The 14,904-nt window shown below is 52.9% G+C and overlaps 1 protein-coding gene across 1 annotated transcript in view; it reads right to left on the bottom strand.

The window, feature by feature from the left end:
* CDH22 (cadherin 22) overlaps positions 1–3,773 on the bottom strand; it is a 72,392-nt gene extending 68,619 nt beyond the window's left edge. The window contains exon 1 of the mRNA XM_082645515.1: positions 3,436–3,773. Within this exon, the coding sequence (XP_082501641.1) occupies positions 3,436–3,687 (252 nt within the window). The 5' untranslated portion in view covers positions 3,688–3,773. The remainder of the gene's footprint in view (positions 1–3,435) is intronic.
* Positions 3,774–14,904: the final 11,131 nt, after the last annotated feature.

The raw sequence follows: 14,904 nt of genomic DNA, 5'->3' as shown, positions 1-14,904 counted from the left end.
TCTATGCATACTCTAGGTGGTGGAAATAACAGGTGAGACCCATCATAATAAAAGCTAATACTTACTGAGCCCATACCAGGTGCTCTCCAGGTTCCTGACATATGCTAACCCATTGAATCCTCACTGCAACTCTTTGAGGAGGTGCCAGGTATAGCCTCACTCAGCAGATAAAGAAACTAAGGCACAGAGAGGTTAAATAATGTGCCAAGGTCAGAGAGGGAATCAGCAGCAGAGCTGGGATTTGAGCCCTGGCAGTCTGGCTCCGGTTGGCCCCCCTGAACCACACACCATACCATCTTTCACAAGAAAGGGTGCTTTGGGCACATGTTTGCAAAGAGATGGAAACTTCTCTCTCCTTCCTGCATGGAGTGCTTTTCTGGAGGTGGCCTTGAGAGTAAGCAAGGAGGGGCTCTGGGTGAAGATGATGGAGAGGGAAGATAACGTAGTCATGACAGCAGTGGGGATGCTGCGAGAGGCCGCTGTGAGGAGAAGACCCTCAGGGCTGGGCACAGTGCTTGGCTCATAGAAGATGCTTAATATAGGATGGTACTGTACAGCACAGGAAACTCTACTCAATAATCTGTAATGATCTATATGGGAAAAGAATCTAAAAAAGAGTAGATATATGTATATGTATAACTGACTCACTTTGCTGTATAGCTGTACAACATTGTAAATCAACTATACTCCAATAAAAATTAAAAAAAAAAAAATTGCACTGGGCCCAGACCCGGTGTCAGGAGAGCCTTGTCCCTTGGGGTTGGTTCTACCACCGTGCTGGTCTCACCCCATCTCTGTTAATCAAAACTCTCTGGAAAGCTAACTGGCCTTGGCATGATGTTCTGTGCCTCTAGCCTCAGCTTCCCCATCTTCTAAGGCAGGGACTTACTAGGGTCCCCCCATTGCCGACAGACTGTGGTTCAAGGCAATAGGGGTGGCGTTTGACTCATGATGATAATGGCTAGGTGGATGCAGGTTGGAAGTGGTGAATCAGCGGCTGGTTTCTCTCATCTTTTCAGGAGGTGAGCGGCTGAGGAAGCCTTCTCAGAGCCCCAGCTTCCGGGTAGACAAGCGGGCTGAGGTGCCTGAGACCACCACAGCTGACATTCAGGGAGATGTGTCAGAGTCCTTCCCTGACCTTCTGGGGTTTCCTGGACCAAAATCTCTCTCCCAGGCCTGGAGGTCTTGGAGATGTTTGGAGAATCAGAACACAGCTTCCAATCCTGGCTAAGCCACTTGCCCACTGTCTGCCTGCCCTCTCTGCGCCTCGAGTTCCTTGCCCATAAAGGGAACGATTTCTACCTTGCAGTTTAAGGGTTAAGTGCTTCACGTGGGAATAATGAGAAAACAACAATAAACAAACAACCAGGCCACAGGCCGAACACTTTCTGCGCTCAGTTTTCTTCTGTAATCCTTTCAACAACCCTTGGAAGTGGGCTCCCCTAGCCCCACTTTTACAGACGAAGAGACTGAGGTCCAGAGAGGTGAAGTAACTTGTTTCAGGTAATACAGTTCATGGGTTCGTTGGCAGAACCGGGCCTCGAGCTCAGGCGTGTCTGGCTCCAAAGTCTGCATCCCTAGCTACCTCACCATTAGCTATTGCCCAGCTGGCACTGGTTCCTCCTTCCCCCTCCCCTCACCCCATTCTACTAGCCCCACCATCTCACCGCCCTGGCTGGGAGTCAGGAGTCCTAGGCTCTGCCACTAGTTTGCTGGGTGACCTTGAGCAGAGACATGAACCTCTCTGTGCTCTGTCAAATCTGCACTTTGCTCTGTTGTGGGGATCAACTTCAGCCACATGTATGGAGGGGAGAGTAGCTAAGGACCAGGGGTGACTGTATCTAGACCAGTGAGAATCTGGGTTTCCTGCAAGACAAACCCACAAGGTTTACATCAAACTTTCCTCTCCTCCTTGTCGAGGGTCCTGAGCCATGAGCCTTGAACTGAGCAGCTTGGTCAGCCTCCCAATTCTCAGACTCATTTAAGCACACAGGAAATTCCACAGTTGGTCCCCCCTCACCTCTGCTGACCAAAACTTCCTGGAAAGCTGACTGGCCTCGGCAGAAGCCAGAGAACTGTCCCGGGGCACTGCGCTGCTTTTCCTGCCCTATAAACACCCTCCACCTCAACATCTCAACTGCAGACAAGTCTGTGAAAAAGCCAGGTTCCGTCAGGTCTCCATGTCTTTTGATAGGCTATGCCCTCTTCCCCATCAGCCCAAACTCCTATGCATACATCAAAACCCAGCTCAGGCATTTAGAAAACACTTCCATGAAGCCAGCCAACACATAACCACTTATTAAATGCCTACTCAGTGCCAGGTGCTGACCTGTGAAGCTTTTTATGTACCAGAGTGTCTTTGCCACTCTGGGGAGCCCCCAAATGGCAAAGGCTGGATCTCACTTGTCTCTGCCTCTCCAGCATTGCACCCGTGAGGGGCTCAGGGATTAAATGGATGAACAGAAGTCCTTCTCAGCTCCTTATACGCTTAGGGCACAGATCTTCCGCCACGTTAAGCAACATTTACTCAGAGAGTTTGAGAAAGAAGCTTTCATTCATTCATTCATTCATTCAATGAACAGTTTGTGAGCAATGTCTGTGCTAGGCACCAGAGATTTTATGGTGAGCAAAACACACAATCTAATAGGAAAGACATGCATTAATTGCATAATCAAACAAACACACACATAGTTAAGTGTTATGAAGGAAAGATACCAGGACCTAGGAGGGCGCATAACAGGGAGGGATGGCCACATGCAAAGGGGTCTGTCCCAGCCTAGTGTGGTCAGGGGCAGCTTCTTTGAGGAAGTGGCATTTGAGCAGAAGCCTGAGTGTGAGATAAAGTAAGCAGCAGAAGTAGTAGAACGGAGCAGGACAGAGCAGTTGAGGGAGGCAAACAATTTAGATAAGGGGGGACGGGGCTGGCAGGAGCCTGTGGGAGCATCGGAGGGGCCATCAGAAGGGCATCAGAAGGGTGTTGTGGTCGAAAACTCAGAGCGAGCGCGGCAGCAGATGAGGCTGGAGGAGGAGTCGGATCTTGGCAAAGCAGCGGGAGGGAATCTGGATTTGACCTCAAGTGCATGGGAAGCTACTGAAGAATTTTAAACACAGTGGGGACAGTTTGTGTGTGACATGATCAGATTTGCAAACTCGTTTCTCCATTCTAGATGCATCTGGCTACAAGATGGACTGGGTTTCCCTCCCTACTAGTACTCTCTGCTCTAAGATGCAAAAGGAAGAGGGACTAGAGAAGGATGCGGAGTAGGCATGGGAGCAGAGTGATGACCCTATTGTCTGCTCCTGACCAGGCGCAGCTGGGAGGAGGCGGCAGGGACTGGGATTTAGCGGGGGAGGGGAACTGGGGTCCCTTGCGTCTACCAGCGGGCGTCTCCGGGGTCCCGGGCGCGGGACAGCGGGTGCGGGGTCCCACTTTACCTTGCCCACGTACAGTGGCTCGGTGCCCGTGTACTCTTCCACCACGAAGAACTGGTTCCACACCCAGCCGCGCTTGACGCGGCCCGCGCCCGGCGCGCCGTTCTGCGCAGCCCCGGACGCCGAGGGCGCAGGCGTGCCCGCCGCCCACAGGGGTCCCGGCGGCGGCGGCGGCATCAGCAGCAGCAGCAGCAGCATCGCGGGCGACAGCGCCGCTTCCACCCGGAGGCCCCGACCGTCGGGCCGCGGTCTCATGCTTGGCCTGCGAGGGGCCCGGGCCCAGGAGCATGGACGGGAGGTACCAGGGCGTCGCCGCTTGGTGGCAGGACGGAGCGGCGCCGCGTCACATGGTGGCCTTAGCGCGGCCGCCGGGGCGCCGCCCCCGACGGGGCACCCGGACAGGCCTGCGGCCCTGAACGCCGCCCAGCCGTGGAGGCGCCCGGCTGGAGGGGGAGGGGGCGCGGCCGCATCCGGGGCATGGACGGCCCCCCGGGATCCCCGCCCGCGCCCCCCTGGCGCCGCCGCGGCCGGATCACCAGGCAGCGCCTTGGCAGCTCCGGAGTCTGGGGTGCGCCATGGTCCCTGAGCGCAGGGGTCCTTCGGGGACGAGAGGCCGTCCGGGCCAGGAGCCTGCGAGAAAAACAGGAAAACATCAGAGGAGGCTCTCTGCGGGGACAGGGAAGGTTGGGTCTACCTTTTTGTCCTTTAGGTACTAATTAAACACCTACCATGTGCCTGGCACTGTGCAGCGTGGGGCAAACAAGACAGTGGTTCCTGCCTTTTTGGCCCACGGCTTAGTAGCCCTGCCCCTCCCCCTCCCCCTCCCCCAGCCCTGGATGCTTCCTTTCCGCTCCCATCGCACACCTCTCCTCTCCCCCGCTCTCCCAGCACGCCCCCTTTCCTCACAGCCCCCGCATCCAGCCCTTTCTTGGTGGTTCTGGGCCAGCCCGGGTGCCCACAGGGGCAGGGACCTTATGAGCTGCTTTCCCTGCCCCCTGGCTGACAATCTCTCCAGCCCAGCCCACCCCATAGAAAACCCCCATCCTAGAGAGGAAGCTGCCCCTTCCAGAAGGGGTCTTCAAGAGCTCCCAGGGTGGGAGGGAGGGAGACGCAAGAGGGAAGGGATATGGGAACAGATGTATACGTATAACTGATTCACTTTGTTATAAAGCAGAAACTAATTAAAAAAAAAAAAAGCTCCCAGGACCCAGGCCTCCTGGGGTCACAGAGTCCAGCACGCAGCCCACCACCCACCACTCCTGCCTCCCCACAGCAGCACAGTGAGGTCATTCCATCCAAGCCAGGGGCCCAGAGAAGGCCCACTGACCTCATGTGAGTCCTTCCACACTCCCTTTCACGGGTGGGGCACCTGAGTCCCAGAGGGCCTTGGAGGTTCCCTGTGTGGCTTTGGGCAGGGTCACACCCCCTCTGAGCTCGCCTTTGGGGTCTCCACACTCCCCAGAAAAACCTTCCTTTCCCAAAGTCTGAAAGACACTTCCCCTTCCTGGACCAGCACTGCCTCCCCAGATCAGTCCATCTCTCATTCCCTCCCTCCATCAGATTCTGCTTTCAGCAAGAAAGGATCTGAGGGGCTAACTCCTACTCAAGCCATAATGATGAATAATGACTTAATGTGGGTGTTTACAGGGGACAGCAATGCTGCTTTCATGGAGGAGTTTCAGGCACTGAGAAGCATTAGCGGAGGTGAGGGGCTCAGTCTCCACTTTTCCTCTCCCCAAGCTCAGTTCAGTTCAACAACTCCATTCCGCTGAGCTTTGACTCTGTGCCAGGTTTGGGCTGGATGCTAAGATAAAGATTAAATAAGTTCACAGTTTAGTGGGGTGAGAGACAAGACCCCCAGTAACGCAGGACCTAAATGCCAGGTTGTTTGTGATCAGAGCTGTAAAAGGATGTGCAACCTGACACCTGTGGGCCTCAGGGAAGGGAGTGGGCACAGCTGTCTGGAAGTGGCAGGTGGGTGGGAGGGCATCAGGGCTGCTTTTCTTGGAGGAGGGGGCATCTGATCGGTGGGAAGAAAGGGATGGGCATTTTGACAGAGGAGTATGCAGCCAGGCTAAGGGTGATCTGGCTAGTTTGGGGAACCAGGTTGGAAACATGAGGTGTGTGGCTAAGCAGAGAATCTGTGAGGGTCTGACCTGGCCCCAGCCAGGTCCTCCTGTGGACAAAGGAAGTGGCTGGACTCTTTGGGGCAGAAGACATGTTGATTACCTCCTGTGAGCCAGGACCACAGCAGGTAATTCTACCTTTGACTCAGTAACTCACATGAGTCACAACAACTGTGAAAGTTGGTGTCTTATACCCATTTTGCAGATGCTCAACTCCCCAGTGCCCTTTCCACTGTCAGCTCCAGAATTTCTTTATGGAAGGGGTTCCAGGGTAGGGAGTCATCTGTTGGGAGGTGCGGGTGACGGTGAGGGCGTTAAAACTGCATTTCAGGGCAATGAGAATAAGAAAATATCAACGGTCCATAGGGGAAGAGCAGAGGGGAGGAGTCCTGAGCCAGCCCTCTTTCCCTGTAGGACCCACCCTGAATTAATGGACATCAAGAAGGCCCACGACCCTGCTGTGAGCATCCGCAGCTCCCCTGTCCCACCCCCTCCTTGCCCACTCCATGGGATGAAGGCACCGCCTAGGGATGTTGGTGGACCTTCCCCCACCCAAGTGGCCCCCTCTCCGCAATCCCTGAGCTGTGCTGCCGCCTCTGGGGATCCAGTGTTGATTCCCCACGTTATGGCCTGGGCTGGTTGTAACGAGGCTGGAGTCATGGGTGAGAAGGAGGCGCCGCTCCGAAGCCTTCATTTCCTGGAGCTTATGACTTCCATGCGCACTGCAGGAACTGGTCCCCAGGCTCCATCAGGCAGTTTCAGGGCCCATCACAGCCTTGCAGGGACGCAGAGGGGAGGGGCTGGTGGGAGGGAGGATTTGGGGGAGGCTGGGGCCATCTCTGGGGAGGCCTGGCACGGGAAGTGGGAACAAGGGGAGATCCCCCAGTGTTTGCAGGCACCCTGTTGTGGCTCTTTCTCCCTCCCTCTCTCCCTCCTTTCCTTGATTTCTTTCTTTATAACACCTTTTACAAAAGGGGGACATACTAAGATTCAATCATTCATTCGTTCATCATACATTAGCATCTACTGTAACCAGGGAGACAGAGATGCATTTCATTTATTCATTCAACACACTTGAAAAACAGTTTCTCTGTGTAAGACAGCAAGATGCTATCAGCTGCTCAGCTATACAACAGGAGAGAGATGCATTTCTTCTGGTTATTCATTTACTCTTTCTACAAATATTTACCCGTGCCTCCCTGATGCCAGCCCCTGTGCACTGGAGACAAAGCAATAAAAAAGTCCCGGCTCTCATGGAGCTGACCTTCTGGTAACAGAGGAATGAAATCTACAATATAGTTTCGGGGATTGATAAGAAGGAATATAAAGCAGGAAAGAGGGAGGAAGAGGATGATGGAAGGACTGGGGTGTGTGTTATTAGAGACAGGGTATCAGGGAGGATCTCTCAGAGGAAGGGACATTTGGCCGATCTGGAAGAATGAGAAGGAGCAGGGTACAGCAAGGTTCGATGCAGAGGGAACAGCATGTACCAAGGTCCAGAGGCTGGAACAAGCTGAGGAACAGTAAGGAGGCCACTGTAGCTGGTACAGAGCAAGGAGGTGGTCGAAGGTGCATCAGGAGAGGGCGGGTACAGGGCAGACTGGAGGAAGGGAGGCAGTGTCCATTTTATTCTGAGCGTGCAGAGAAATCTTAGGAGGGACGTTATACAATAAAAACCGTGGGAGACTGAAATGGCACATGGCTGTCATCACGAATTTCATGATGTGAGTCCTTCAACTTTGGAGGGCTAGGCATAGTGGGTTGCAGAGTAAGGACAGCATCACAGAGGAGGTGGCACTTGGAGTTAAAGCACAGGAGGGATTTGGATATGTGGAATTTGGGGTGTTGGGGAGGAGGGGGAGTGCTCTGTGGAAGGGCTACAAAGGTCTGAGGTCAAATCCCACTTTAGAACGGGGCAGAGTCCAAGAGTGTTGTCCAAAGTTGCATAGGATACTTGGTGATGGAGCAGGGCCTCAAACCCAGGACTTGGATTCCCCTTGGGGGAGGGCACCTTTGAGGGGATGGGAAAAGACGCCCCTCTGAGTGGATGCAGCCCAGTGCCAGGAGGCACGCTTGGCAAGACAAGGGTGGCTACATCTCAGTCCCCACCTACCCCCTTGTACAGGGCACATCCTGTGCTGTCATTTGAGGGACGAGGCCCTCACAGCCCCATCCCTCCCTCCCTTCCTTTCTCTCCTGCTCCAGCTGCTTTTCCCAAGTGGGTGCCAACTACAGGACCCTGTCTTGGCATTCCTAGTCCTTCAGGGGAGAAGCTGTGGCACCTTGGAGCTGCATCTGGCTCTGCTGGGCCTCCCTGTGAGATCTTGGGCATGTTGGTGGCCTTCTCTGGGCCACACGTCTCAGCCTACTGCACAGTTGTTTAATCCCAAATGGGATGAAAAGCCGAGGCCCAACCTTGCTCAATAAATGTTGGCTTTGCCCTGTCTGCTCTTCAGCCTCACCTCCTATAACCCATGTGCCCTCGGGCCCACGTAAGTGCGTGTGGTTCCTACGTGCGTGCGGGCACAGGTCTGCAATCGTGGATGCCAGCGCATGTGTGTATCTGGTGCCCATTCCTTCATTCCACAGATATTTGTGAGTTTCCACTCTGTTCTGTTCTCAGCACAATGAAAAGAAACAGAGTCCTTGCCCTTGGGCACGTCTAGCAGGTTCAGACGATAAACAAACAAATAGCATGTCAGATGATGGTAAGTGCTATGGAGAAAAACAAAGCAGGGTAAGGGGCACAGGAAGGGCTGGATGGGGATTTTCTTTCTCCCTCTTTCTCTCTCAATCATGTATTATAAATGATAATTTATACAAGGTGGTCAGGGAAGGCCCAGCAGTGAAAATGACATTTGAACAGAGATCTGAAGTGAGGGAAGGAGAGAGCTGTGCACACAGTTGGAAGAAGAGCATTCCAGGCTGAGGGAACAGCAAGGGCAAAGGTCCTGAGGTCAGTGCATATTTGGTGTGCAGGAGAAAAGCAAGGAGCCCAGTGTTGCTGAAATGGAGTGAGTGCGGGGGGTGGGGGAGGGCAGCAGGAGATGAAGCCAGAGAGATGTGGAGCTGGGCATCAGACTCTGCAGGGTCTCCTTTGGGTTTTTCTGAGTGAGATGGGACCCAGTAGGAGGGTTTGAGCAGAGGAATGACATGATCTGATTTATGTTTTAAAAGATCACTCTGGTTGTTTGGCTTCTGTATTCAAAATAGAAGCTGGGGCTGGGAGGGGGCAAGGGATCTATTTCAGTAATCCAGATGAGGAGTAAAGGTGGCTTGGACCAAGTGGGAGCGGTGGGGGTGCTGAGAATAAGGCTGTATCACAAGATATGTTGATGGGTCAGAAATGGGGTGTGAGGGAAAGAGAGGAACCGAGCATGACCACATCTGGAGCCTAGGCGACGGAAATGATGGGGTGTCCTTTCACGGAGCTGCAGACAAGCATGGGCAGAGCAGATTTGGAAGACAATCAGGGACTCATTTGGACATATTACAATCAAGTCTTGGATGTGCTACATCCAATGCCTATTAGACATCCAGCAGAGACGTTGAGCAGGCAACTGTACTTACAGTCAGAAGCTCAGGGGCGAGGTCCTGGCTGCAGATACAGATGAGGGGATTTGGATGATATTTAGAGCTGAGACTGAGTGAGCTTATGAAGGAGTGAGCGTAGATAGGGAAGAGGTCCTGCACCTCAGCACACAGAGATCGGGGAGATGAGGAGGAAATAGCGAAGGAGGCTGAGAAAGAGGGGAGAGAGGGGGAGGGGAGGGGAGGAGAGAGGAGGCACCTTGGAAGCCCATAGAAGAAAGGAAGAAGGAGGCATTAACTGGTGACTGTCTGTCCACCTTTGCCTGTGTCAGTTCCACTTTACATCTGTTGTCCTGGCATAACTATGAATAGTGTCATACCCTCTTTTACACTCAGATTGGATGATAAATTATATGGTCATCCTACCGATAGGTCAAGTCAGATGTGGACTTCGAATTGACCATTGGATTTAGCAACACGGAGGTCATTAGTGGCCCTGATAAAAGCTATTTTGGTTGAGTGGTGGGTGTGCAGGCATGACTGGAGTGGATTCAGGAGAGACTGGGAAGAGAATAGGTGGAGACACATGTGTGAGTGGGCCACAGGCCCTCTAGGGATTTTTGAAGGTTCGTTTTGCCAGCTCCCCCAGCTCCGGCCCCTACCTCAGCAGTCTGGCTGGGTTTTATGGTGTGTAAAGAGAGCGATGGGAAATATAAAAGATGGGCTGGCTGCTAAAGGCTAATTCATTCCCCCATCCTTCTTTCTTGTTTCAATTTTCTTTTGATAGCCACTTTCCCACAGCTTGGCCATGTGTACAGCCCCTCCCCTCTGAACAGTGATTAGTCTAAGCCAATAAGAGCCATTCCCCCATCCCCACCAGTGATTGGTCTAGAAAGTATCATGTGACATAATTCTGGCCAGTGAAATATAACTCCTGAAGAGCGTCTGGATATATATCTTTTACTCTTTTTTTTTTTTTTGCGGTACGCGGGCCTCTCACTGCTGTGGCCTCTCCCGTTGCGTAGCACAGGCTCCAGACGCAGGCTCAGCGGCCATGGCTCATGGGCCCAGCCGCTCCGTGGCATGTGGGATCTTCCGGGGCACGGGGCACGAACCCGTGGCCCCTGCATCGGCAGGCGGACTCTCAACCACTGCGCCACCAGAGAAGCCCTATTTTTTACTCTTTAAAAAGAGATGCCTTGAGGAGAAATTTTTTATTTTCTGCATGTGTGAGAAGGTGATGGCCAGAACAATAGCAGCCATTTTGGGACAATGAGGGGAGCTACTCCAAGAGGCCAAAGGGACCTACTAAGAAATGATGGAACAATCTGTGTCGTTGATGATATTGTTGAACCACCGAAGTTATCCATTCTGGGCTTGGATGATCCAGTTCCAGCCCCACTTCCTCCAGACTCTCATTCTCTCTCTCGCCTGAACCCCCTCAGACCTCTATGGCTGGGTCTTCCTCTGGGGTTTGGTGTCAGCAGTGACGGCAAGCTTCTGGAGGACAGCGATCATGCCTATCCCTTCTTCCATCCCTCCCTGCTCCTTCCCACACACACCTGGCAGAGCCAAACAGGGAGCGCGGGTCTGGGAGGGACTAAGGAGAATTTTGCCTCAGATAGATTTGGGGAGCTGCTTGGGCAACATGGCTTTCCTTCTCACTGAGGAGCTGCTAGACTTGCTGATTTGCTGTGGGCATCACTGCCACTGCCTACATTGTACACTTTCAGAATCTGGGCTGGGTGACCAGCATGTCCTTTCTTGATTTCTCAGTGCCCTAGTACCATCGCTGCCAAGGCTGTATCACTGCAAGCTCAGTGGCGCCAGGCCTTCCTCTGTCATCTGGCTGTCTCCCTGGGGACAGAAGAAGGAATTCTTATCCTACCCATCCCACATTTCTTTCCCAGACCTTCACTCTGCCAAGACCAAGAGGAGGGGCTGGGCTCAGTGACCCCACAGGCAGGACAAAGCAGGGGAGACTTCAGCCTGGGGCTCCTCCCCACTGCCTCCTCCCCCAGATTCCTGATAATCTTCCTAGCCTCTATCTCTGGGGCAGAATTTAACATTCAGGGGACCTAAAGCCATGAGGTCCAAAGTCAGACCAGGGTTTGAGTCCCAATTCCATTGTTTTACTTTATGTATGATCTTGGGAATTTTCTCCATTTCTCTGAGTCTCAGTTTTCTTATCGGAAAAATGGGGATAACAGTGCTTACCTTCTAGTGTGAGGAATAAATGAGATGATGCATGTGAAGGGATCCACGGTGCTCAGCAATACATGTTAGCTAGTGTACTGATGATGGCTAGTTACTATTATTATTTCTGGTCACTTGAAAAATACTACTGGACCCCTATTATGTACAAAGTATCCTGACCAGGTAAAAGGGGTTCATAATTATCTGCCCACTCAGTCATTCATTTATTCACTCATGCATTTATTTAACAACTGTGGATCTCCCTGGTGGTCCAGTGGTTAAGATTCCGCGCTTCCAATACAGGGGGCTCGGGTTTGATCCCTGGTCAGGGACCTAAGATCCCACGTGCCACACGGTGTGGCCAAAAAATAAACAAATAAATAAATATTTAACAACTGCTATGAGCCCACGAGTGCACCTTGTTCCAAGAAGAGTGAAGACTTGTACCGGGTCAGGGTAGTTCCTCTGGCTCCAGGGCTAGGCTGGTGCCTGGGGGATGCAGGAAGGGGCAGCTCATTCATTTGCTCATTCATTCATTCCCTCCCTCCATTCTGCACACTGGTTTGGCATGTGTATGTCCTTTCTCCGTGCCCACCTGGCTCCCCGGTCTGCCAGTGGGAACTGTGTCTGGCAGCCTGGCTCCTGCCTGCCCTGCCCGAGTCCCAAGGGCACCATGCCGGCTGGATCCTGAGCCCAGATCTCTCTGTGCTTGGCTGCTGCCTTCTCCCTGGGGGGAAATTATCTCTACCAGCTCAGTACTCTCCCTCCAGGCCAGAATGCATCCCAGAGTAATGCAGGAGCTGTTGAGGTGTGGAGGGATGCTGGGCAGGGTCACCTGTCTCTGCTCACCTCTCATTGCTCCCCCGCCCCCTGCTCCAAGGAAGGCACGGTGAAACCATAAACAAGAGAGCAGACCAGTTACGGCCTTGGCCTGCCTTGACATCCATGAGCATGTGTGCGCCTGAGCACGTGTGTGCGTTTGCATCAGTAATGATGTGTGCAGGGGAAGCATGTGTGTGCACTGTATCCCAGCACCTAGAACAACTTCCTGCATGTGGTAGGCGCTCAGTAAGTGTGGAGCGAGTGACTGGATGGGGGCCTGTTCTGTGTGGGCCGAGTCCGTGGGCTGTCCCTGGGGTCTTGGGGGTGATGCACGTGTCCTATAATCTCAGCGTTATTTTGCTTGGTGGGGTAGCGACTGCCTCTCTGGGTGTTTTTGTGGGAGGTCAGGATATGCCAAAGCTTCTGGGCTTGGTAGCTGGACAATTATCCAGGGTGGCAAAGGTGGGAGGTCAGGGGAGAGGGATGAGCAGAGCTGGGGCCATATGTACCCCATATACAGGGTCACCCCATCTGCAAAGGCTGGTCCAAGGGCCCCAGTCTCGCCCCCAGTCTATGCTGGGCATGCTGCCAGACGCACCTTCATGAAGCTCAGCTCAGTCTGGAAGGTTCTTTTCAAAATTTTCCCCAGCTCCCTTTCACCTTCAAGATAAAGTCCAGACTTGGGCCTGGCATTCGTTAGTTACCATGCAGAGTAACAAAGAGTTTTTCCTGTTCAATGACTCCACACAGAGTCCTTTGAGGTGGGGACTGTTATTTGCCCTCATTTTTTAGATGAGGACACTGAGACACAAAGAGTTCATGAAACTTGCCCAAGATACAACCGGGAGGATGTGGAGGTGGGATCTGAACTCTGGGCTGTTGGCTCCAAAGCCTGCCCACATAGCCACTCAAGGCCCTGTGAGATCTGGACGCCCCCCTCTACGTTACTGTCACTGCATCTTTTCAGGTACTCATCTCTCTGGGCAGGTGGCAACAACCACTGTTTGCTACTTTTGTGCCTCTAGGCCTTTGCTCCTGCTGTTCCCTCTGCCAGGAATACCCTTCTCTCATGTGGCCCCACATCCAACACTGACCCACCTCTCGGGGCCCACGCCCTCTTCTCCAGGCAGCCTTTCTGCCTCCCCCAATTCACCCACCCCCGACCCCAGTGAGCTCACTTGTCTGAGTGGTGGCTCAGAACCACACTCTCTCTCGTCTCGGTCTCGGCATCCTGCCAGCTGGCCGTGGGCACCTCCCTCACTGCTCTCCGCCCTTCAGCTCACACCTCTGTGCCATGCTCAGAGTGGGTGCTACTGAACGTGTGAATGAACAGCTGAAAGAATGCATGGCTGGATGGATGCATCGATGGATGGATGGATGGATGGAAGGCCAGGTGGTGGGGTTGCCTGGTTACGGCCACACCATCTCCCCTGAGACTGCCCTTCTACGGCATCGTTTCCTTCTGTTTGTTCCATTCATTGATTCATTAAATATTTATTGAGCACCTACTCTATGCCGGACACTGTGCTGGAGGCTGAGGATGTAGCAGTGGACAAATCAAAGTCCCTGCCCCCGTGGCCTTCTGTTGCGTGTGTGTGTGTGTGTGTGTGTGTGTGTGTGTGTGTGTAAGGAGGAGATATTCATCAATCCAATCATCTCACAAGTAAATGTGCAATTACCAACGGGGTCAGGTTCCACAGAGGGAAAGTACAGGGGACTCCCACATTTAACAGGGGTACAACCCCATTAGAGATGGGTGGGGTGGGGGAGGGGCAGTTCCTTGAGAAAGGGGTTTTTTGAGCTGAAACGTAAAGGATGAGAGAGACATACTGGGGCCCAGGTGACAGAATGTGCAAAGCCACATTTGAGGGCCTGAAAATTCAGGGGCCAGAGCACGGCATGTGCTCATTAGGGATGGGTGGGGCCGGGGAGAGGCAACATACAAATGGGCTTAAGAAGTTTGGATTTTTAGCTCAGAGCAATGGGAGGGCATTGAACGGTTTTTAGCAGAGGAGATGTGAGCAAACTTGTGTTTTGAAGGAGATCACGGGTTTGAGGCTTAAAGGACAAACTGCGCATGTGCAGGACCAGAAGCAGGGGCCCCAAGAGGAGATGGTGGCGGTGTCTGGGGGAGAGACGCTGGTGGTGGCTCAGACCGGGGAGGCCGTTGTGGGACGGAGAGAAGGTGACGGATATGAAATACTTAGGAAGTGGACCAGTCTTGCTGATGGGTCTGACGTAGGGGATGAGGGAGAGCGACGTCGGGCATGACCCCTGGTTTTTGTTTTAAGTGACATTTATTGATCACCTACTAAAACCCAGGCACTGTTCTGGCACTTTATGGGTATCACCTTGCTTATTCCTCACAATAGCCCCCGTCACAGTCTCATTTCACTCTGATAAGAATGCAGGGGCTGATGGGACCCAGTGGGGTTTGTCCCAGGCTTTGTTCCTTTGGGGGAACAGCCTTGGCAGATCAAAGGAATAGAGAAGGAAGAAAGGGAGGCAGGTTGCATATACTGAGCTGATTCTGAGTCAGTGAGAATGATGATAGATAACATTTTTAGAGCTTTTACTGTGTGCCGGGCACAGTGCCATCCAATTAGCTAATAATAAGAGGTAACACTAAATTCCATGCAGGACACTTTATATCAAGGATCTGATTGAAGTCTTGCAACAGCTCTCTTTAAAATTTCTACTACAGAAGAAAGGACAGTGGCTCAGAGAGGTTGAGGGACTTGCCCAAGATCACACAGCTAGCTAGTTGGTAGATGTGGAATTCAAATGGGTTGTGGCA

Source organism: Mesoplodon mirus (genome assembly GCF_964341445.2).
Source record: "Mesoplodon mirus genome assembly, chromosome: 15".
Classification (NCBI taxonomy): domain Eukaryota; kingdom Metazoa; phylum Chordata; class Mammalia; order Artiodactyla; family Ziphiidae; genus Mesoplodon; species Mesoplodon mirus.
This window is presented reverse-complemented; position numbering and strand designations above follow the sequence as displayed.